The sequence below is a fragment of the Chroicocephalus ridibundus genome, chromosome 4 (assembly GCF_963924245.1).
Source record: "Chroicocephalus ridibundus chromosome 4, bChrRid1.1, whole genome shotgun sequence".
In the NCBI taxonomy this organism is placed as follows: Eukaryota; Metazoa; Chordata; class Aves; order Charadriiformes; family Laridae; genus Chroicocephalus; species Chroicocephalus ridibundus.
Window position 1 is genome coordinate 19417139 of NC_086287.1, and position 24941 is coordinate 19442079.

General features: G+C 38.2%; 1 protein-coding gene across 1 annotated transcript in view; it reads right to left on the bottom strand.

The window, feature by feature from the left end:
• Positions 1 to 17319, bottom strand: part of LOC134514222 (mucin-2-like) — a 41243-nt gene extending 23924 nt beyond the window's left edge. The window contains exons 1-17 of the mRNA XM_063331706.1: positions 17247 to 17319; positions 12393 to 12458; positions 11722 to 11983; positions 11208 to 11322; positions 10489 to 10579; positions 9570 to 9679; positions 9137 to 9353; positions 8064 to 8189; positions 7481 to 7598; positions 6540 to 6678; positions 5370 to 5480; positions 4759 to 4828; positions 3796 to 3933; positions 3548 to 3712; positions 2957 to 3051; positions 2284 to 2410; positions 1286 to 1541 (exon numbers count right to left, since the gene is read on the bottom strand). Coding sequence (XP_063187776.1) covers positions 1286 to 1541; positions 2284 to 2410; positions 2957 to 3051; positions 3548 to 3712; positions 3796 to 3933; positions 4759 to 4828; positions 5370 to 5480; positions 6540 to 6678; positions 7481 to 7598; positions 8064 to 8189; positions 9137 to 9353; positions 9570 to 9679; positions 10489 to 10579; positions 11208 to 11322; positions 11722 to 11983; positions 12393 to 12458; positions 17247 to 17319 — 2279 coding nt within the window. The remainder of the gene's footprint in view (positions 1 to 1285; positions 1542 to 2283; positions 2411 to 2956; positions 3052 to 3547; positions 3713 to 3795; positions 3934 to 4758; positions 4829 to 5369; positions 5481 to 6539; positions 6679 to 7480; positions 7599 to 8063; positions 8190 to 9136; positions 9354 to 9569; positions 9680 to 10488; positions 10580 to 11207; positions 11323 to 11721; positions 11984 to 12392; positions 12459 to 17246) is intronic.
• Positions 17320 to 24941: the final 7622 nt, after the last annotated feature.

Below are 24941 nucleotides of genomic sequence, written 5' to 3' on the forward strand. Positions count from 1 at the left end.
TTTACTGTGAAGGTGGTGAGGCACTGGAACAGGTTGCCCAGAGAAGTTGTGGATGCCCCATCCCTGGAAATGTTCAAGGCCAGGTTGGAAGGGGCTTTGAGCAACCTGGTCTCATGGGAGGTGTCCCTGCCCATGGCAGTGAGGGTTGGAAATAGATGATCTTTAAGGTCCCTTCCAACTCAAGCCATTCTATGATTCTATGATTCCAGCCACTCTTCCCCAAGACTGTAGTGTTGCATGGGGTTGTTGTGACCCGAGTGCAGGACCCAGCACTTAGCCTTGTGTAATCTCATACAACTGGCCTCGGCCCATTGATCCAACCTGTCCAGATCCGTCTATAGAGCCTTCCTACCCTCAGGCAGATGAACACTCCCTCCCAACTTGGTGTTATCTGCAAACTTATTGAGGGTGCACTCCCCTCATCCAGATCATTGGCAAAGGGATTAAAGAGAACTGTCCTCAATACTGAGCCCTGGGGAACACCACTTGTGAGTGGCCATCACCTGGATTTAATTCCATTCACCACAACTCTTTGGTTCCAGCCATCCAGACAGTTTTTCACCCAGTGAAGCATACACCCATCCAAGCCATGAGCAGCCAGTTTCTCCAGGAGAATGCGGTGGGAAATGGTGTCAAAGGCTTTTTTTAAGTCCAGCTAGACAACATCCACAGCCTTTCCCTCATCCACTATGCAGGTCACCTTGTCATAGAAGGAGATCAGGTTAGTGAAGCAGGACTGCCTTTCCTAAACCCATGCTGACTGGGCCTGATCACCTGGTTGTCCTGTATGTGCTGCGTGATGGCACTCAAGATGTTCTGCTCCATAACCTTCCCTGGCACCGAGGTCAGACTGACAGGTGTGTAGTTCCCTGGATCCTCCTTCTGGCCCTTTTTGTAGGTAGGCATCACATTAGCCAACCTCCAGTCAACTGGGACCTCCCTGGTTAAGCAGGATTGCTGATAATGATGGGAAGTGGCTTGGTGAGCACTTCTTCCAGCTCCTCGGTACCCGTGGGAAGGTTCCATCTTGCCCCATAGATTTGTGTGTGTCTAAGGGGTGTAGCAGCTCACTATGGATTATAGGTGTTTCATTCTGCTCCCCATCCCTGTCTTCCAGCTCAGGGGAATACGTACCATTCTTAAAAGTTGAAAATATAGTTGAAAAAATGAGAAAGCATTGTTTTGAAATTCGGGCATGGCAGGGTGAGACCAGTTTAAATGTAGCATATTTTAATGAGAAACTAAATATACTATTGCTAGAGTGATTTCCAAATGATTCACTTACCATACAAGCCCATTTTCATGGACAACTTCTCCAAATGGTATGGGAGATCCTCTGTAGTAGCAGGGACATTCATTAGCAGGCACACATTTGCCACTCTCATCCATGTAGGTTCCATTTACGCAGGTGCAGCCATCAACTGGGACAAACTTAATGTTGCAAGTGACATCAGGCTCACTCAGAGACCGACAAGTGGGTTGACAGGAAGAGATGGTATAGCTGTAGCTTAGGGATTTGGGACATGAGGTGGTGTATTTTGCTTGAGAGAGAAAAATAGAATAGGTTTGTTAATTCCAGATGGTAATTTCTGGTGTGAAAAGAGAAACCACAGGCAGTAGAAATAATATGTAAACAATGTTGTACTCTTCTGCCTATGTTGCATCTTTCATATAAATGTATTTCTAAATACTTCCAGTGTTAGACCTGAAAAGCTACTGTACATGTGGAATAAGCGATATATGCAAAGAATAAAATATTTTTTCAGATGAAGTTTCAGAAAGAAACCTCCTTTTGGCTCTGCCATTCATTGCCAAGGCTTCTAAACCTTTTGAAGTATGAGACAAGATGTTTCCCTGAATGTCTCCTGAAAACAGACCTAGTGGATCAATGGAACCCAGCAGGCAGCTTGAGAGACTTTTCATTTGCAAGTGTTCTGGTTAGTTTTATTAGTACTGATATTCTAATATGTCACATTTTCTCTGCAATAACTTGTGATACATAAGGCTGTAGTGAAATTCAAAGTTGCACAGAAACAGGTGGAGGCAATTCCGTAATAGCAGTCTTTTCTAAGCAAGTTATGTCTCCCATCTGTTCATATTCGCTCTTGCTAGCAATGGATTGATTCTAAGGGAACAGTAGACAATTACTTCCAGGAGTGCACTAAACAAAATCCCTTCCTCAACACTTACTATATTTGTCTAGAAATTAGTATAAAATAATTGCTGATCAGCAGGTTTTATTGATGTGTGTTCTTAGGAGAGGGCATAGTTAAGAGCACTTACAGCAGACATCAGTCCTCCATCCACTCAGCTGGATTCCTTTTGCAGCACAAGCTCTCACATAGGAAGACAGGGCTGCGCACAGACAGTCCTCGCTATTTTCACAGTTACATGTGTCAAACATGCAGTTCTAAGAATGCAGAGAAAAAGAAAGTCTCGGTACTGAATATTGTCAATCTAAAAAAAAAAATAATGTTATCTTTCCTGCTTTATGCACTAATCTTTCTTCAGATATTCTCACTCATAGACAACACTAACATAGCTTTATCAATTTCCAGTCTTCATCTAAGTTTCCTGGCAGGGGAGAATGAAGGTAATGTAAATTTGGTCGATATCTGCAGTTATTATTAGGAAATAGAGGTTTTAAAGAATCTTACACATTTAACAGCTTCATGTTCCTCTGAACCATATTTGCAAATGTGCTGCACAATAGCATACAGAGCTCTATTCACAGTACGCAGTCTAGACACATCATTTTACCAGTGTCCATACCTGGATGTAATGTTACAACACAAACAGAAATGCATATTGAAGGAAGGAAGGGCTGCAGTACAGAAATGAAAATACAGGCATTGTGTAAGACAAGAGAAGACAAGTCTGGAACAGCCCTTTTCTGGCAGCTAGTTGTTAAACTATTTCCGTTGTTTCTAAAGGGAAAAAGAGTCTAACAAAGTACCGTGTGGTAAACAGAGGGATTCACTGCATAGTGACAATCAGCAAAAGGTCCTTGGCTGTTTGTTAGTAGTCCACACCAATGCTGAGCATATTTTTCTGTGAAGAGAACAAACAACACAAATGCACATTCTTATACATTATATACTCTGTATTTCACTACTCACATAAACACACAGCCCTGGTCTATGAACCAGTTCTGAAATTACATCAAATCTCTCCTCCTGTCTTTTGTTCACTTCGCTCGTGGGTTAAGGTTTACAAAACCAAATAAGAGGACTTGCTGAAGGGGATGAATAAAAGATTTCCAAAGAGAACTCCTGCGATCCACGCCTGGGACAACAAATTTTCAGCTTAGATATCCTCTGTGTTTTCAATGATGTTAGTTTCCTTCAGTTATGTTTCTATGACTGTTCCTTTACTTTGTTACTTATCCCTAGTGCTTTCATTTTGAATATTGGTTTCTGATTTCGGATGTATGTATTTACCAAGTATATAAGTCTTTATTCTCTTATCGTTGCTTTCTGATGCAAATGTTTTTTCCTTAGGGATGAGCAAAAAAACCCTAGAAAAAATTCTAAGAAGAAGCACGCACCATTTTCAATGCTGAGCGCACAGGGGTTCTCAAAACTGCGCTGGGTAGTGGGGCATGAAGCCTGAGTTCTCCATGTATTAGCAAATGCTGTTGCTGTTCCTTCAATTATTCCACTTATGGCCTTGAAGTCATCAGTTTGGATATTATTGAAATTTCCACAGAGACCTGTTGAAAAGCGGCAAAACGTTTACACTGCTCATACTAGACAAAAGACATTAAGCAAGATGTTCTTATATTTATTCACTTACCACAGGTCTGGTCTTTGAAAATAGGATCCAGCCGCACATATACTTGCATGATGGGTGTGATTTGGATTTCAAGGTGGACACCAAATTTTGTCTGCACGATGATGAAAAATGATGAAGGTCTGAACACGGTGGCATTAGCTGCAGATGAAAAACAGAGTAATCACTTTCTGAATGAGGTTGAATGCTGTAAACAGTGCATCATCATACTATTCTTCTTGAATTTCTATTGTAATTGTTGCAAATTGTGAGGTGAAATAAAGCCAATATTTATGAAAATGGATCAGAAATATAAATCAAAATTTACAGTTCAGAATTTGCTTGTAGCTACCAAGTTGTTAACTTTATTTGCTGTCTCAACATTAAGCAGTCAGAGATTACTCCTTCCAAGAGAATAAGAAGGAAAAACTGTATGGCACTGAGTGTTAAAAAGAATACTCTTGGTTTTGTTTCTAAGCTTGTACAGCATATATTTGAGCCCTCAATCCGCTGAAGAGGGACATTAAGCAGATATGGAGGTCAGAGACATCGCATAGAATCATTAGTTATTGGGACAGAGAGCAAAAATCAAATTTCTCTCTGAGGAAGTGTGAGGACAGGGGAGGTAAGTTAAAAAAAAAAAAGACATAGAAGAGGTAAAAAGTTATCTGTTATGTTCAACTTTGGGCAGTGAGAAGGAAGTAAACCTGGCAGTAGTCAAATCAAGGGAGTGTAAATGCTGTTTGCTTCTTTTTGAACTCTTGTCTGTCTTTGTACTGTCTCCTGTTCCTTTACGACAACAAACTTCCCACTTCTACTTCAAAAGTAGTTGTGTGACTCAGGAAATATCCCAAAGAGAACCGAGCTGTGAACATGCAGGTTCTGAACAAATGACAATCCTTTTATCTTCCATTGTTTAAGAAAACACGTAGGTGCAGAGTTGAAGTTCTGAGCTTAATTTTCATGGAATGTTAAAGAAAAAAATACCTGCTGAGAAGGGCAGCAGGGTGTAGATTGAGTTCACAAACACATGGCCATCAGGTTTGACCTCGATGAGCTGATAAGGAAGAGAAACAAGTATGAAAGATAACTATAGTCCAAAGAGTAATAATGGTGATGACTCCAGTGATATTAATTAAAATTTCACCTCCTCCCTCTTTACACTTTGTACACTTTACTAATTTTCCCTGACACAAAAGAATTATTTTCAAAGAGACTTTCTCAGCACCTTAGGGAATTACATCATCTTGGTCTCTTTGGCCACATCTTTGTGATGAATTACAACCCTTACTGTTGTACTCGTATTTTCAAACTAAAAAGCTCGTGTTTTCTCCATCTAATTAGCAGACAAAATAGTTTTTTTCTGCTTTATGAGTAAAATGTTTTTCTTAATGAAATTTCACAACGCCAAATTTAGGGCTGAGCCTGATCTGATTTTCATAACAAAATCAATTTCTTTTCACTTGATTAAAAATATGTACTTATTGCATATGCTGACCATTTGAGAGAGAAATGCAGTTCCCTGACTGATTAAGGCCTAGCTGCTTTGCTCCCCATATTGTTAATAGTAATTTCCCATGCTTATTTTACATTCTTACAGTTTGTCCTTTATTCATGTTGAGGGTCACTGTCTTTAAGCATGTCTCAGTGTCTGTTCGGCCACATTTGCGCAGTTCTACCAGGATGATGAAGATTTCATCATTACAGTGCTGAAAGAAAATGCCAAGAGTTATTTCATGAAAAGCCAATAACAGAAGCTTTCCATGTAAAGTTTCCTCTCAACTCTGAAAAACATATTTCTGTTTCTGGAGAAGATCCAGACCCTCCCAAATCCCAGGCCTTCTTTAGCCTAAGTTTCAGTTTTGCCTTTTGTAATGATTAGGAACAATGACAGAATTAGAATCTGGTTTTGCATTTTATTGATGATATCCATATTTAGAGTTTCTATTCATGCCCACTTCTGTTTGATTCATTTCTACTGTGTCTCTCATTTTTCTGTAGCTGGTATCAATGATAGACAAAAATTTCAGATAAAATATATTTCAGGAGAACAGTATCTTACAGTTTTGGTTGGTTTGTTTTTTTTTTTTTTACTGAATTGTACATATGGGGAAAAAGGAGAGGAAAGAACAAACAGAAGAAGCACCTAAAAGATCAAAACATCTCACTTGCATGTTGCTGTAATTAAATATTTTTATTATAATTTAATTTTTAATTTTTATATTCCTTTTGACTTATTTTTAAATCTGTTTTAAAATGTTCAAAACCTAAATGAAATGTATTAGTTGACTTGAACTGATTTTCTATATTTGAACTTCACAGAAATGAAATAAAAATATTAGTCTTATGAATTTAGAATATTTTTTTCAGAACTGTTATTGTAATTTTTCAGACTTGTACCATTTATTCCAATGCCATATAATACAATAAGACGGCAAAAGTTATGCAGCAGTAAGAAAGCTGGATTAATCACACTGAAGAACGTAGACTAAGCAAGTTCTTAAAAAAGTCAATGCTCTTCAGCAATTACTACATCACAGAACTGGAAATTCCCCAGTAAACACCGTGTATTGTTGCATGACATCCTAGTAGTTAACTGGCGATTGTCATTTGAATGGCACTATATGTTCTAGTAAACATCTGGCTAAGTGAGAGGCAAGTTAACATCTGTATACCAAAAGAGGTAAGTTTCAAAAGCGTTGACTGAGATCACCTTTTCTTTCTATAAATGTATAAGGCTTTATGACCTATTAATACCTGATTCCTACCTTAGAAAGGACATATGTGCAGTCTCCATGGTAATCGTAATGGTTTTTATCATATGTGGTAATGTGTGAACCTCCCTCTACTGAACATGTTCCTGGGCATGACATGTCTTGGCAACTCCACTGGCCTCCATTACAGGTACTGGAAGAGAGAGAATAAAGTTAGCGGAAATCAGTAACAGTAGTCCAGAGTAAAAGGAATTACAGTGACATTAAGTTCAACTATTTTGCTAGTGTTTTTCCCTTCAAGCTGTAGTTTGACACACAGTAAATCTAGGTTTAAGACTTTCCAAAACATTGTGAACATATGTAAAAGGAACGACTCTTGTATGTATTCACTTTGCTTATTTAAGTGTTTTCCTTCTTTGAAGAGGTGAATTCTCCAACAACAGGTACTGGATGAGTAGTTACTTGTTTTTTGCAGCTAACATCAACTTCTATTTTTTTTATGCAAATGTATCAGAAAGTAACAGAAATAACACTAACCCCATGTCTACTCCTGATGCAGAGCATATCTGTTTTCTAAGGCAATGTGGTAGTGCACAAGCACAGAATTAATAATTGTGAAATCAAGGTTGTATTGTGTCATCCCTTGCTTTCTACAGGAAAAATAAATATTTGCAAATACATAAACGACTGCGACTTCATTCCCCTTAGAGAAGTCCAAATGTTTGAACAAAATCAACAAAGAGGAAGCATTTTAATTGACTGGTGAGAAACATAAACATTGTTAATCCCTGCTTTGATCACCTTGAGTTGGAGTGCAAAGCTAGTTAAGGCAGTTGCTAAATAAAACAAAGAATGTTCCTTAGGGATGTTTTGGAATTGTAGCGGTCAGTTAAATACACATATCGATTACCAATGATGCAATTGCATATAACAAACCATTATGCTCATTAAACATATGAGAGGAAATAGTAAGTTAGAAAAGTAGCAAAGGTTACCAGGAACGGCACTGCTCTGCAAAAGAAGCTCCTGTAGCGTAGGTGTTGCCATTGTAAACGCAGGAGCACTGCTGAAGGGGAATGCAGCCAGAATTGTTGATATCATCAAATACAGTCCCTAGATTCAAAAAAAGACAAAATCTTGATCAACTAAAGAGGCATTTCCTATACACCATTTTTATTCATTACAAATCCTACATAGAGCAGATCTGCAGCTGTTGTGAACGGACATACCTATGCTGAGGACAGTGGGACTATGCCAATTTATACAGTGAAGGATTCAACATTTGTATTCTTAAAATCCACCTGCTTTGAAAGAGGGACTTATTGTAGTACAGGTGGCTTGTTGAGAGACTGGTCTTGATCTGTTTGCTCTTCTGCTTTCCTACTTTCTGAATACTGCACATGCATTGGCAATTCATCCAGATAACTTTTATCACCTGAGACATGACAAATGCTTGTCACTTGCAGCTGTGAAAAAATGCAAATACAGGAGGCTTATACCCCATGGAACCTGCCTGAATCCTACAGGTAAGCTGTTGCTGTTCTTTGAGATCAGAGATATGAGTAGGTAAGAACTTGCCTGGGGGGCAGAAACAACCGTCCATGCAGTGTTCTTCACAAAACTGAGATCGTCCAGGATTGGTGCATGTGTCAGCACAGGGGGAGCTGCACTCCTGGTACTCCATGTTGTAAGGACACTTCTTCGCTGAAATTTTAAAGAAGGAGAAATTTTTTTCAGTCAAAAGTATTTCTAGTTTGCTGTAGGTGAAAATGTTTATATTCATTTAAGTTTTTCAGCTAGATGTAAAGCCATACTAAACTGCAGATCCACTGCCAGCTCTCAAAATTTGCAAATTTAGTCCCCTAGATCCATATTTTACTGTTGAGATGTTTTTTCTGTGACTATCTGATGCCAAACTGTCTCAATGACTGGGTTTCTGGGGACAGCAAGGTAATGACCCCACAAAGTCAGCAAGGTCTGTGTTTCTACCAAAGGAACCCTTCTCACGAATGCCTGCATTGCTAGTGAAATATAAGACTCAAATTCCTAAAGCTTTAGGAATTTGCATTTGCATTTTTCAGATACCATTGGAAGGTTAAATGTACCTCATGGGGCTTTGTTTTGGAGCAAATGCTGATGACTATTAACAGCTACACCCCATAATCTAGTATGTGTTTAATTCGGTGCAAATCTCTATGAAGATTACAGTGGTGCAAACTCCTCACTACCAAGCAACAGGAGACAAATAAGTACTTAATTAGCCAAACACCTGTGAAGATCCAATCAGTTAATAATTGAGAATAAATGCTGTAGCCACCATGAGAAAAGGAGAGAAACAAGAATACAGGTGAGCATGCCGCCGTCTTTCTCCTCCTTTCTGCTTCACTGCCTTTATTGTCCCAGTTCACTAAATAACACTTTGACTCTTGATTAGAGTATCTATCTAAGCTTTTGATAGTGTTTAATCCAGTTTGCAATAAAACCCTTAGCTCTGTTGCTGAAGTCTTCATGCTGGAACTTGTACATCAGAACCCTCTGGAGAATAGAATCTTTAATGGCCTGTAATTTCTCATGCATCCTCACCATCATTTGAGAGCTTGTAGTTTGTTAGTTACTGAGCATAAAGCAAGGCTATCTCCAGTGATACTTACGACACAGTATTGAGGTTCTCCAGTTCAGGGGACTCCCACCAGCATGAGTACACTGCCGGGAGTATTCAGCAAAGGTGTCACAGATACATGAGGCATTTTTAGACTCTTCAGAGCGGCACAAGTCTTCTTGGCAAGCCATAATGTATTCTCTAACATCAACTAGGATATTACACTCTGCAAATGCAGAGCTAGTCAATGTTTTCTGGCATATGTCATCCTTAGGAGAAAAAAAAAATAATTAAACAGCTTCCAGAAAATAGAAAGAAGCAATTTTTTTTGTGTTGTTACTTTGTATAATTATTCTTTGTTAGAATCTTATGTGCCTCTTTAAGTTGCTGTTGCCCAAGGGCTTTTCCTGTTGACCCATCTAAATATGTAGAAGGGTATAGATAAATTTGAAAGAAAAATAAAGGAATAGTCAAAAGATCCTTACAGAATTATCAGTGCAATTAGCTGTCGGGGTAGATGTAGAGTCTTCACAGTGTTCTGTTGGGCCATCCATTTTCTGCATATTCCCAAACTGCAAGGCTGTCATCTTAATATCTGTACAAAAAAATTTTAATAATGAAAGTTGGGGGTTTTAGTTCAATGCATCAGCCTGTTATCTTCTCCTCTCAAGAATTCTCCTCAAGACTGGCCAAGCCATCTAGTTCCCTTAAGTCTTTAAATTTGATGATTATCCATTCCACAGGAAGCACTGTCTCACTTTACGTTGCACAGCACCCCGGAAAAGGTAAACATTAGAAAACGATTCTCAGCCTATTACATCTAGATGCAAACTAAGATTTTTACCAGAAAAATAACAAACTGTTTTAAGATTATGTTGAGCCCATGCAGGGAAGAGAGAAAAGAATCCAAACAGGGATTTGGACAATGGAGAGTGCTGTGAGACAAGGTTTAGGAAAAAAGAATGATGAAGATAAGATCTTACAAAGACTATGCAATTCAGCAGGCAAATGTGGGTATACCTATTTTAAGATAGAACTGAAACAATAAATGTACTGACTAGGCAATACAATTACTTTTTGTTTTATTGAATATATTTTTATATTTATATTATTACTAAAAATCTGGCTCATTTTTATGGGATTAGCTGATTAGGTAAATAAAACCTGGCATACAAGAAATGTGCAACCAGTTGTTAGCACCAGTACTATATTTATACCTAAAGTATTAAATCACATTATCCGATCTCTGTAATACAAATTTTTCAATAGAGAGTGAATCATGTCTTCTGGGTAATCATTTAACAGGATAGGAAAGAGGAAGGCTGATGATGTTAGAGTTAAAAGAGTCAAAAATAAGCATGTTGGAGACTCCAGAAACCAATTTTTATTATTTAAAAAACTCACTGTTTGAATAGAACTCATTGTAAATTGGCAAGCCATTGAAGTCCCCACAAAGTCCACAGGTCTGATTGGCGTATTTCTCATTCAATTCCAGCTAAAATGATGGACAGTAAGTTGACAGAAGTTAGTATAAACATTCTAAAATATATTCAAGGTCACTGAAAGCACCTGCACCTGCTGCCTGTAAATACTATTCATCAGATCTGTGTAATTTCATTTAGCAATCTAATTCAAACCTGGGGGATAGAATGAGGAGTTGGCTTGGAGTTGATTTACAATGCAGAGTCCAAGCTATTGATGCTATCGATGCAGACTTGAGTTTTCACTGCAATATCTATATTGCTCTTGGCCTCTTTCTCTCTATCCGTTTTTCAGAAAGAAAATCAAATCCACAGCAAAGATAAAGTCGTAAGAGAGTGAAATTCTGCCAGAAAATTATATTTGAAGGGATAAGTAGGCCCTATGACAATGACAATATTTTAACAATATAATGAAAGTGATTTTTCACCCTATTTTAAGCAGATGTCTGCTATCCACTAGAAGTAAATCCATGTGATTTTCTTTAGGACTACCTGGATGCAAACCTATCTCTGTTAAGAAAGAATTGCTCAACAATATGAGATAGGAAGGCAACGGTAACCCCCTAAACAGATAGGACCTGGCCTAATCAAAGATTAGGTCTGGTCTCTGAAGGTGTGTACAGGTCCAGGAGCAGTTCTTACCAGGATGCTGTCATCTTCATTCCACATTAACACAATACCCACTTTGCTGACAACTTTCACATAAATGCTGCTCTTCTCTATCATAATTCCAGATTGGCTGTATGGCAGTTGAACTCTGGGAAAAGGCAGAAAGAATGCTGGGTATTGTCTGCTCCAGACGTTTGATAAAGAGAAAAAAAATGGCTTGTGGTATCTGTAGGGATTCTAAAATAATACAGTTATGTGGAAAGGGAAGTGATTAAAAGATAAGATGGTCCAACACCATCTAATATGGATCTGAATTTGGATCCGACCGTTAGGATTTTTCATCCAAATTTTATTTTTGAGGTAATCTTTAAGGGAAGAATTAATTTACTGTGAAAGGAATTAATAGCAACTTATTCAGTATTTATGTTGGTAAAATTGTCAGATTTATTGAAGAACACATCGTTTTTCCCCCAAATACACAAAAGTACTTGGCAAGTTTGAAAAAACAAAGGTCTGTGGTTACCAAACAAGTGTTATAAAACCTTACTTGTTGCTGTTGATCATGACAACATCCTTTGTTAGTTCAGCAGCTACACCTTCAAGTTTCATGGTGATACGGTTGATTGTTGGAGAATTTCCCACCACCATGCGCCTAATCTGGATGTTGAAATCCTCGTAGGGAGCGTTGCAATGGGATGCAAAAACATAATTACAGAGCCCAGGGAAGGTGAATATGTCTCCATCAAACGTCTTGAAGTGGAAGTTGCCCCATGTGCTGCACACGCGGCCATTGTGAGCAGGATTGGAAGCTGTGAATTAAAACTGGCTGTAAAAAGATGACTTAAAATTCCCAGCCTTAACATGGTGAAAATCAACTTGTCCAAGGCTTGATTTTGTCATTGAATAGTTTTTGCCTGCCTGCCTTCCTTTGTTATTTTCTGTCCACCTATCCATTATAAAACTGTGTATTATTTGTCACTCATATCTGTTACTCATATACCCATAAAAATGGTTATAGTTATGTTCAGCTAGAGTTCTTACTAGTTGTCCGCATTTCAGTTAAGATAACAGTTCTATGTTAGTTGCTTAACCACCCTCTTTCTCCTCTTAATAATCCATGACTTCCTTTACCAGTGCCTTTCCCTATTTGTGTTAAATTCCTCTGTCTACGTCCCCTAAATTAGAAAACATTGCATACATTTAATTTCCTTTACTTACGTGTTATTACTAGATTTGTCAGCATTGGCTGGATGATGTTGACATTAGATGAAACTGTAGCGGAAGCTAGAAAAAAGTAAGAAAGAAAACAAAAACTAGTATAGCAATACCAAAATTTGCACCAAAAGTTGACCTAGAAAGGACTAGAAAGTAAGTAATGCTGGATCCAATGAAACAATGTTAAACCTGTTTTGTTTTACAGAGGCTATGGATCAGGTTAAAAGTGCATACTAAAATTCAAAATCAGGGTAGTTAAATCATAAGAAGTTGCTTTCAACTGTGATGATCTGCATTTTTCTACCTTTTAGTTTTGACCCTTTTATGAAACTCTGTATTGTATTAGGAGAGGCAGAAATTCACAGCTCTGCATATTGGAGTGCTTCAGACACATCGAACAACACGAAGGGTGAAGCTGTATTAAATTAGCCTGTTACTGGTACAAAAGCATAGTTGCCATCTCATTACACCTCCTCTTTCTAAAGAGGGAATAAAAACTTTAATTATCCCCCTTGCTCTCTGTTTAATATTTTTCTGTTAAGGGGCTGAAAATTCTTAGAAATGATCACAAATCTGTTGTACAGGATGATCACAAATGATTACATGACAAAAGTCCATGAAGTTAGGTTACCATTTTGATTTCCTATCATCAGCCACTGACTTTGCAGCTTGACATAGTGCTTTCATTTCCTTGTTTGTAAGAAACCAAACATAATGCATGTATATTCCACTTTGATTTTATATATATGTATTCATGCGCATAGAGGCATAAAGCCTCTACAAACACATATCTGTCTTCTTAGTTACCTATTATTCTTCAAATATAACCATACTGTGTGTGTTTAGTAATTGGTATCTAATAAAGATATTACTATTCCTTTATAGAGAGAGGCTTGTTAATACACATTTATCTTTATTTAACATTACCAGCAATACGCTAAGGAGGCGTTTTAGGCATTTTTATTGTTTAGTAGGGAGGTAGCAAATAAATACAAATAAATACACAGAATAAATGAACATACTGTTTTGAGTCTGCTGAACAACCCCTGTGTAGTTAATTCCTAATTCCTGTTGGATTTTAATCTGGGCTCCTGTGAAGAAATCGTAAAAAGCATATTAAGTACAATGTCCTGTATCTGAATTTCTAAAGCAAAGCATTTAGATAGGATCAAAGAACCCAGATACATCTCTGTAAGACAAAGGGGAGAGTCCTTTATCACATCAGAAAAAATGAAACAGGCCCCCAAAAAAGGTAAAACGTAATTATAGAAAGAGACTTTCTATTACAAATACACAGAGTTTGAAAACCAAATACATTTCATGTATATCTGCTTTCTTTTTTTCCCTTAAAACAAGAGATTTTAGTTTTCCCCTAAAAACCAAGAGATCCTAATGACTGGATCACAGCCCTTATTTCACTGCTGCACTAAGTCTCACTAATATATGAAACAATTACAGGAAGAATTCACAAAATGTAAGATTGTGACTGTAAAAGTCATTTATTAAAATTGCTGTGCAGTAGCTTGGTAATAATAAGAAAAGGCAAAGAACTGGTTAAGAGAAACAGGATGCTTAGGGCTTGTTCCAGTAATGTCAGTTTCTTTAGTGGCTAAGCACAGGGCCTTTTCTTCTGGAGCAAATCTAAAGCCTCAATCAGGGATCTAGATTTGCTTTACATCTGGACACACGACGGTACCTCCGAGTGATAATACAAGGGCCGTAGCCTGAGCAGTAACCCAGGAGAAGTAACCAAAAGAACCATGTTTCCTGTTCTACCCCTTTTCTCACTCTGAAATGGTTCAAACTCACATCTTCTCTGCAGAAAACTTTAAGCCTCCTACTGGAAGTCTATTTAACCGAGGGTTCTTGCTACCCCATCTGGAGTGGAGACACAGTGCTGAAATCAGTGAGACACTGACAAAGGAGGAAAAATAGGCCATCAGCATATGACCATACCTTTAGGGCACTCGGCTACGTGAAAACTGTCCTATTCTTCTGCCTTACTTCAAGGATTATTTTTGTACCTCCAGTTAAATAGCTACTGGATCAACTACATGAGTTGTCTTCCAGATGAGTTCTCCTTCTCTCTATCATGACTCCATAAGTTTTTAATTACTTTCCACACATGGCCCAGCAATACCATTGGAAGTATTGGTAAAGACTTCTGAGAGATGACAAACATTGACCTGAGCACTTTCACGCCTAGAAAAAGACCGACCCTGAGCTCATAGCTTGGTGCTCTAAGCTCTTGTCTTTTATACGTAAATATGGTAGGCCTTTCCTGTAAAAGAAAAATGGCTACAAATATATTTTGTGAAGGACTGAATCCTGTCAGCATGTGGTAACCATGCTTGGAACTTGTTGACTAGCATGTACCTATAACCAGCCAAGTCTAAATCCTCAAAGGACTTATGTGATGAAATTACTAATATCTGAATCCTGATCAGGTTTATGTGAATGAGCACTCCAGGTGCCTGGAGAATTTCTCAGTCAAAGAGGAACTGCCTGGGTAATTTAGTCCTAAGTTAAAACCCCTTTGTCCTTATACATTAGGTGGGAAGAGTTCACTGAGTCAGAACTGGATCCATAACACCCATCTCACTGAAGAGGGAGCCACACTGGTGGGAGAGGGGGAAATAGTGAAGTCAGAGGTGTGCCATAAACCGCAGTCCCCTTTGGTGCTTACACTCCTTGCTGAGCATTTCCTCCACTTAGACCCTCAGCCCAGATGCCTCCATGAAAGCTGGACAACTACCTTTGCCTTAAAAATAACCAGATCAGGAGCACCTTTTTTATTTTATTATTTTTCTAATGTAACTTCCTGCTGTGCCTACAATGTAAGCAGATTAAGTACTTGATCCCAGAGCTGAAGGACACCTGTCTGAAGGGATTCAAGCCCCTATTCCCAAAGATGTCCCCAAGAGACTCCTGCTTTGGAGGAAAAGGTTCTGGGCAGCCTCACCACATCTAGAAGTTGCTGCAGTCTGCAGCTTTTACTTCTTTCTCATTTAACTTTATGTGTGACCACTAGGGATGTACAAAGAAGGAACTTAGGACAGAGTTTAACTATTTTCCATTTCCTGGTAGTCTTTCAGAATCACAGATAACATCATTAGGTAAATGCATTCTTATGATTATAACTGATACTGATCAGGTGAGAAAAACTGATACTGATCATGTGAGACAAATGCCTCTGTAAGTCTTATTGCTCTAACCCAACACATCTATAGGAATCCCAGCATGCACAGAATCATAGAATGTTTATTCTAGCATGAGAACCTTTGTAACAGAGCAAAATAGTATATGCATGTATTTTGGTCTGTTAATTTTTCTCAAGGAAACAGCAGGGGCTTTTGTTTACTTAGCAAATATATCATTCCCAAGGAAATTCTAGCTGCATTGGTTTATTTAGCAATTGCACAATGCCACACTGTTGACCATTATAAAAATAAGTGTCTCCCTCGGTTGTAAGAATGGTCAAGATAATTTACTATTTCATAATTTGGGAACTGACCTAATTATTAATAATATTTCTGGAGGCACCTTGCTAAGTCTATATCCAGCTGCCAATCCACATACGCAATTATCATTACAAGAAATTTATAAAAGTTATTATTTGACCCAAAATATAAAGTCAGGCTTTATATTTGTGGAGATGGCATGGGATTGGGCCAATATTCTTTAGTTACTTAGGACATCTGAAAATATTTTCCACAGAGTGTGATTTGAATAAAGAGAAGTTTGCTGGACACTGTCTAACCACTACTAATTTTTCAAAGCAATTTATCAGATTAGCCTTGCACAGTACAAATAACTTTCTTGTTCAATGAATATCTGAAGATGCTTTCGACTGACATTGTGTAACTCTAAACGTAAGCCTACACTTTAAGTGATTGTTGTATTTTGTTCTTAAATCAACTTGCAAGTATTTTAGTGTTTATTTCACAAACTATAAAGTAGCTTAAAATTATATGTGTGCTTTTCAGCACTTTGAAAATTACATGTAAGATAAATTTACATAGGTAATCTGAAGATTTAAAAATGTTAGCCAGCAGGGCAGTAATTTCTGTACATGAATGGGACTGACTTAGCAAGCTTGTGGTCATGCAAGTAATTTCAATTTAAGTGGTCCCATTGGCTTAATATGGTTACTCATATTAATAAAAACTGCCAAGACCAGCCCTGATGGGTACAATATTGACAGAAGAAGAAAAACACATACGAAACGATGGACTGCATGTTAGATAAATCTCCCAGTCTTGTTCACACTCAGTATCAGTAGTTTATAGAAATATTTTACATAGGGTATCATCAATGTGCACTTAGTTACTGAAAATTATTGCCACATGAATATTCCCTTCTAGTCTCTTTTGCAAAAGAAGTTACAAGAAATCTTGAGGAATCTGGTATTAGCCCCTGGTAGGTGACAAGATACTGGAAAAGATTGACCAGAGGTCTGATCTGGCAACTGGGAAATGTAGTGTTTTAAATCTCATAAAAACCATAATGTTCATAATCAATTGTAATACAAAATGCAACAGGAATAAAATGCTTTTGTAAGGCATAAGTGATACTGAAAAACTGTCATTTTAAGACATGATTTTTGATTTGATCTTCAAGGCTACCTTCCAAATGTAGTTCTATGTAGTAGTTTGAGGCAATATTAAATTAAATCAGTCCAGTCAATAGACAGATATTAAATATTTAATGAAAATTGGAAAAAAAAAATAAAGACATCTCATTTAAATGCAACCATCTGTTAAGTGAAACAATAAAATGAGTATAGCTGTTTAAAATATGCTACTAGATCTAAACAGAGTATCTTTTCTTTTCCCAAAGAAAAAGAGAACTTCTTACCTATCTGATGGAGACAGCAAACTGCTAACAGGAAAGCCCATTCTGGTACCCGTATCCCCCTGCCAAACCCCATCTTGAGTGGAGTCTGGCACAAGGATGTTGGGTCTAAAGTTGGTCAGGAGGACTAGTTCACCTGTGCTCCGTCAGTCTTATATAGCAGGTAACTTTGGCTTCAGTCCCAGATTGATTCAGAGAGTCTAGAAAGGTGCGGTTTAGGGGATTTTAGCAAATGAACAGGTAAACAGAAGATGGTCTTCCTTCCTCAGAAACTAGCCAATGGTATTTGCATTTTGGGAGGAGTATATACATATACGTACGTACATTTTGTTAAGGTTCAGTCTATTAAAGAAATATTACATGATTGCAAATAAAACACAGCTCCTCCTCCACAAATAACAAGTCCTGGAACAAATTTAATTTGGTGTTGCTTTACAGTTATGCAGATGGCATGCAAGTACCTATTCTAAGTTTTTCAATACTGTAACTGATGCCTGGCAGCTCCTTGACAAAAAACCCCACTAATTTCTGAAGTCTGAGGAGGTGTGGAACATTTCATATGTGGGGACCCAGCATTAGGAAGTCCTTCTGTGCCTCTTGGGCAGCTAACCTTCTTGTAAAAAGAATGGACTGATAACCTTGAAGGGTCCTGCACTATCACATGGTCACAGTGAGCGTATGCCATGGAAACCCTTCTGTGTGGCACTGACAAGCATTAGGCACCTATCTGAGGAACATCAAGCCAGCTTCACCTAGACTATATCCTACATTTATTAGAGAAGGGCTTAAACCTTGAAATCTACTTCTTCATTCTCTGCATAATCTGATTTTGGCTTCTCATAGAAAATACCAGAAATTATTTCAGACAGTCAGCCCTACACAAGCTTTGTAGGAGAAAAAAAATTTTAGATTGATTATGGCCTGCAACCACGATCATAGTGTTTCGTATCATTCCTGTGTTAATTCCATTCACATCCATGGAGTTATATGGACTACAAATTAGAGAAACAGGCAATGAATCAGGCCTATAAGGCTTGCCAGTAAATGTTTGTTGTACTTTTTTTCCATTTTAAAAGCAGGAATGAATGTACACAACAATAAACACAGACAGTATTCCTACTTCACGTCACTTTATCCTTCTTTTTTAGCTTGGCATCAGAGATAGGTAGGATGAGTTGCTCTGGACAGATTTCTGTCTTTTTCCAATGTCAATAGACCTCACTTTAATATGGTAAAAGATTGACAAATATGTTCAAAGTCAGTGAGCCATTGTTTTAAAACTGCTAGGTTTGGCAAAAATGATGCACAGTCCGGCACTTGGTCCATGGTACTTGTCTTCAGTTCATCTACATCTTCAGCATCCTGCCAGTTTACAAGAACGAAGATAGCTGATGGATCCAAAAATCTTCATCGTAAGAAATGGAATGAGAGCTGCTGCTCAGTGGGGGGTTTAGCAAGAGGCACCTGGGAGATATACTTGGGGCTGGGGAGCCACAGGAGAAGGAACAAACAAACAAACAAATATCCATACTAGGATGTATAGAGGTGCAGAAAGGACTTTCTTTGCATAAAATGGGACAGTATTATCTTCTGCATGTCTGATAAGTTTCAGTTCAGCAGTCTATACTGATTGTCATTTCTGCTGAAGCAGGGGAAGGAGACAAAGTCAGGAAGGTGTCCTAATTGTAAATTATGATGGCAGCTGGATGCATAATTCCCTTGCGTTCTTATCAAAATCCTACCCTGCTATTATAAATATAAAAATATTTCCATAAAAGGAGAGTATAATGCAAAATTCCATATAGGTGTTGCTGAATTGAATTGTGTCCTTTTTTTCCCAATTTATTTCAGTTCAGCCTTTATTTCCACTTTTGTTTAGCACCAAATATATTAGATCCTCACTCATTTAGTATTATAAAATAAAGAAACGAAGAGTTCCTTTATGAAGTGTTATCTGGATTTGATTTTTGGACTGAAATCAGTGGTAACTTACTACAGCAAGGTTGGGATACTTAAGTCAACATATTGACCTGCTACAGTATGAAACATGTTCCCTGTCAAAATATCCAGGATGTTTAATGAAGTTACATCTTCATAATCAGTAGTAAACTGTTTACACACCCTAGATCTCTACCTTCATGCTTCAGCAGACCAGGAAAAAAGAAAAGACTGGATTTCCTGCTCATAGAATATTGTTTTATTCTGTGCCAGTACTCATAATGAATATAAATTCATCTGTACATAAAGAAGGCAAATGCTATCTTGTTTACGTGACCAGTTAACTGCATTAAATAAATATACACTAGTCTCACCTAAGCAATTAAATAAGCCACCCAACAAACTGGGCTTTCAACAACTGATGTGCATATACCTTTAGAAATGGGCTAAATATGATGGTCAAAAGTAGAAGAGCTTGCTACCATTCTCAGTTACAACCTCCTCTGCAAGAGGGGAATAACAGAATAGCAGGATATTCTTGTGTTTCTTTAAAGTATTTGGAGAGAGTTTCTTGTTTCCTATTGGGTATACTAGAGCAAGGGACTACTGATAAAGGGAGGAGTTTTCTGAGAGGGCAATTAGTGGTTTTGGTACTCATCTGGTGAAGGTGAGGAGGGTGTCTGTACCTAGGATGACTAGATGTGTCAGTGGGGTTGAGGCTTTTTTTTCTTTGCCCTGTCTCTTTTACTGGAGTTGTTGCTAAGCAGAGTGCTAACATCAAACACTTTTTTCTTCTTCTAAGACAGTTTTTAGTTTTTCACTCATTATAACTCTTTGTGACTAGAACAATGCATGTCAAACTTGAATATGCTACTTCACTAAGCATTTACCAGTGCACAGTATTATATAGCTGTTGTGAATTGTAGAATGGTTTGGAATGGAAGGGATATTACAGATTATATAGTTCCAACGCCCCTGCCATGGGCAGGGACACTTTCCACGAGACTAGGTTGCTCAAAGCCCCATCCAACCTGGTCTTGGAACACTTCCAGAGATGGGGTTGTCCCAGTTGTATTTGAAGATGTTCTTCAAAAGATGTTGCTCAGATACTTTTTTTCTCAAAACTTTACATATTCTGGAGTTGTTATGATTGCTATGGCTCAGACTGAAATTTTGGATCTCAGGGCGTAATGACATTCAAATGAGGTTCCAGTGTGCAGCTTATCCAACCAAACAGGCTCTTTCTCTTCCTTCCTCTCCATCACAAGGAGTGGGTGAAACTGGTAGTAACAAAACAGGTACAGAAGAAATCCAGGTCACTGTGTTAGGTGGCTTAGGAAATTTTGAAAGTTTTCAGGCTATGAGTTTTTAATGATGGCTGTGGGAATCATATCTGTAGATGAGAGTATCACAAAACCCAGAAGGGTTTAAGTAAACACATTCACTGGTCAGATTGGTGGTTGCTCCAAGTGGTTCTTGTAGATCAAAAAAAAGTAGTTGGAGGACTTTTGAATTTCCCAGATGGTAAAGCGAAAAGAGTTTACCTACATAGGTAGAAAGGAGCAAGCTCTCTTCAGTTGTATGAGGGGAAAGAAACCCCAGAAACAAGTTTTGAAGTATTTTAATAACAGAAACTTAAGCAGTTGTCTGTATTGTTAATGTACACCAAGGAATCCACAAAGGGTCCACAGTTTTGGTATTGCTTGGCACTAAAACAAAGCACTTTTATTTACAGGAGGGAATGTTCAGGGAGGTGTTGAAAGCATCTTTGTTTCTCTCCTGAATTTTTGTCCGTTTTTCTCAGTTTCAATGCTGTGTGAAACCCAGCAGCTTATCTTCACATCTCAGTGTCAAATAACACGGAAACTAATTTAGGATAGATCTGTAGAGTTCATATAGACCAGCTTATTTTATAGGAGGTTATTGGAAATTAATTACAACAGCCAAGGATCTGGCTGACAAATATTCTTCTGACTCTTATTTTGATCTTGTATCAAAAATCTATACCAATGGATTAGTCACTAAAAGCGGCTCTTGTAACAGTAAATCCAGTATATGTGGTTTTTGACCCATAATTCTGACAATGGGTATAATCTCTCCAATTTTACCTTTTCTTCTTGGTTTCTTGCATAGAAGTAGGGACAAAATTTGAGACATTTATTATACCAATTTAATGTAAAATTTCTAATGCCAGGTAAAATGTGGATATCGTATATACTATGAATACTATAATTACAACAAGGAGATCATATAATATGAGGGTGGCAAAGGCAAGCATTCAGAAGTTTGGAAGTGGTAGTATTAAGGCTATTAATGAATCCAAAATTCGTCTGCCTTCTGTGTCCAAATTACAACCTCACTAGTGTGGGGAAGCTCTACCTCCTCACAAGCATGATAAACCAGAGATAGTTGGGACTCAGGTAAAGCTGCATTGTGCCTCAGATCTGTGAAGTCCTTGCTTGCCATGTGAACTGGGAAAATGAATGAATAGTTGGATTGGTCAGAGAAGAGAATATTTATTGTGGTGTGGAAAGTAACGTAAAGTAATGACGGTCTGCGATCAACGTAAACCAAGTTGGCATTAACTTAAGCAGAGGATCCGGCACACCCTGTCCACCTAGCTCTGTAGAGGTTTAGTTGCTCTCCTTGGCTTGTTATGTTCATGCTTTTCTCACCTTTCTCTGATAGCCTCAACTGCTCTTTCCTTCCATCAGTCTACAGGTGACTCACCAGGATTTTGCCTTCCAGCCCTACCCATGGATTCACACTCACTCTCCACCCTTTTTTCAATGGCCTGTTAAGTTACCCCAATAAAGATGTGCACTGCCACTGTGAAAGAAAATGGTGGACACACTGTGGCCATAGGCTCCTTCCCCTGGTTCTAAGAATAGATGATGCAGTCTGTTTTCTGTTTAGAATAACATGTCACACCACTTCAGAAATCTCAGAGAGGTTTCTCCATAGAAAACAATGCTGCACAGAGCCTCACAGTGAAAAGCATATGGAGAGGGTGTTAAGCTCTTGTAGTGAACGGCAGATGAGCTCTGTGTTGTATATAGTTGTTATCACTTTTTAGTTTGCTACAGTAATTTTAGATCTGATTATGCAAGGTACTATGGAATGTGGAAGAAAACTCTGGCTGTGGAGATTAGATCATCTAAATGGAAAACAAGTGAGAGCTAAGAGTAGTGAAGGTTAGAAGAAATTAAATAACTTGCCTCATTTGTCAGTGACATTAGCCACAGTTCCGTAATTACAGAGTGACACCTTAAGTGCACAGTTGTGCTGTTGTCCCTGTTTTAAAGGATTTGGAAGAGGAGCATGTAATTGGTGTCTTGAACTGTTGGCAGGCAAGGGAGAGCTCTTGCTCTGCTCACCTTAACTAAGGGGAGTGAAAGATGCAAGAAAAATAAATGGAACTCATGTCTAATACCTTGGCAACAATGGCTTCTGTGCATTTCAAATTGAATTAATGAAATGTGGTCGTTTGTGTTGAGGTTTTCAAATGCAATAGCTCTTCTTAAGTGTACAGCTTGGTTGACTTCTACGTGGTCAGTATATAACCTGGGTGAGCTCAACACATTCTTTCTCATTGTGATTCTTGCTCCTAGGCTTTAACTATGTGAGTACTCAGCTGTATTGTCTGAATAATTTTTCAATCTAATTACCAACATTTAAAAATATCTGTAAAAACTTATACCAGCTTTGCTGCCAGAAAGCTGTCGTACCTTGTCTTGGCTCAGTATTTTTGATTGTTGGGTGCTATTTTTTTTTTTAAGTTGGGGAATTGTATATATGTACGTGGTGATTCATTTTTACAAGGTTTAATGTCCTTAGGTTCATCATGCACTTAATTCAGCTGAATGAATAACTTTTCCATTGTACATGCTGTCTGAAAACTCAGACAGTAGATTTTTCACCTTCAGTATTTGTTTGGTTCTCATAGTGTTAGGATGGCGTTTATAGCTCTCATTTGGTTTGCCTGGCTGGATTTCAGTTTTGTTTTCCTCTTCTGCATAGTGCTGAGTATGCCCTTCTGACTAATATCATCAGTGATGCTTTGTTATCTGTTTGGCATTCACTGTCCTAAATGTTATTGTGTTTTTGCCTTGCCTGTACATTTTCTCTTCATTTCATAAATTGTTTTTCTGTGGGATATTAATAACATATATGAGCCAAATCTGGCATTTTGAATCCTTGGTGGGATACTTAGATACAGTTCCTTTTTTCCTTTGTTTTTCTTCTCCACAAGCTTGGCATAATTTTTTCTCTCGCCCCAGTAATTGCACAGAGCTCCTCATTTTAATTATTCTTTTTTTTCCAAAGTACTCAAGCTTTCATTTGCATTTCCTTGCCTACTTCAGATCTGCTGTTGAACACATTTTCATGTATTTTTCCTTGTACTGTGACACTTTCTTAGTGATACTTGAATCATTTCTGCACCTGTTCCACAAAAGACTGTTCAGACAAGTATGCTCATTAGTGCTGCACATATCCTCAACGCTTGACAGACTAAGTTTATGCCCATATTGGTAGGTAACTTTAAATTCAGTCTGAAGACTGTATGTGGGGACCAGGCTCTACATTTAACTCCTGTCTGCAGTGCTGACTGAGGTTAGAGAGAGTTTTCACCAATAGAGAGTACGAAACAAATCTACAGGTTGAGAAAAGTCTTATGCAGACTAACTTCTGGAATAGCACAGTAAAAGCTCAACAAAGATAGCTTTTTCGTGGTATACCAAGTGTGCAGCAGAAACCACCTCTTTGGGGATGGCTGATGCAAATGGTCAGTGCAGATGACCACAGGGTTTCTTCTGCTGCTCTCCTCTGTGACATTCTTTTCTACCCCAATAGTTAAGATGTGGTTCCCAAGAAGTTCAAAGCCACCGAAAGCGGAGCTGCTGCTATCTCCTTTTCCCCTGAACTGGCTACACTCATCCACTTTCTCCCTTGCTCCAACCTTGGTAGTCTTATGACCCCCACAGTGAACCAGGTCAGTGAATGACTTGGCTCCAAAATTTTGCCTTTTTGTGCAAGATTATCCATCATGAATTTAATTATTTTCTAAAGTTTTGACAATTACAGGAATCAGTCCTTTCTTGTGGATTATGATCTGTTGTTTCTCCAAATTCTTGGGTACATGAACAGAAAACATACCTTTTATAGATAACATATTTGTGTCTTGAAATTTTTTGAAGGGAGCTTCTAGGACTTCACAGAAACCCTCCTTCTCTTCTTGTAGCACATCTAGATGCTGCACGAGCACCTGTAAGCCACCTCCTCTTTCTACTAATTCTGTTTCAGTCTTTCTTCTCCTTACTTATTCCTATTTCAATTTCAGAGCTCCTCTTTAATATTTAAAAATACCCATGAGGTTGTTAAATGCACTTCTGTCTGCTCAGGGATAGGGAGTTAGTGTTCTAGTTCAATTCCTTTTTCTATATATAGTCATCTTTCGTCAAATGCTTCCTAAAAGTAGGATTTCCTGAATCCCTAGGTATTGTCCTGTACGTAAGACATCACTGCCATATCCATGGAGGAGAGGGGCTGTCAGCCATGTAGCTGTGGCTATATTACCCTGTTACAATGCTCTTCATATGTTATCTGTCAAAACACTAGTAAGGACTAGACATTCAAAACACAGTCCAGCCTGGTGGTGAGTAGTACAGTACCTGCTCTTGGAGTATGTTCTGCAGCCAGCAAACAGAATTAGAGAGGCAAAGAATAGATGTGAATTTGGTGTTATTTCTCTTCACCCGG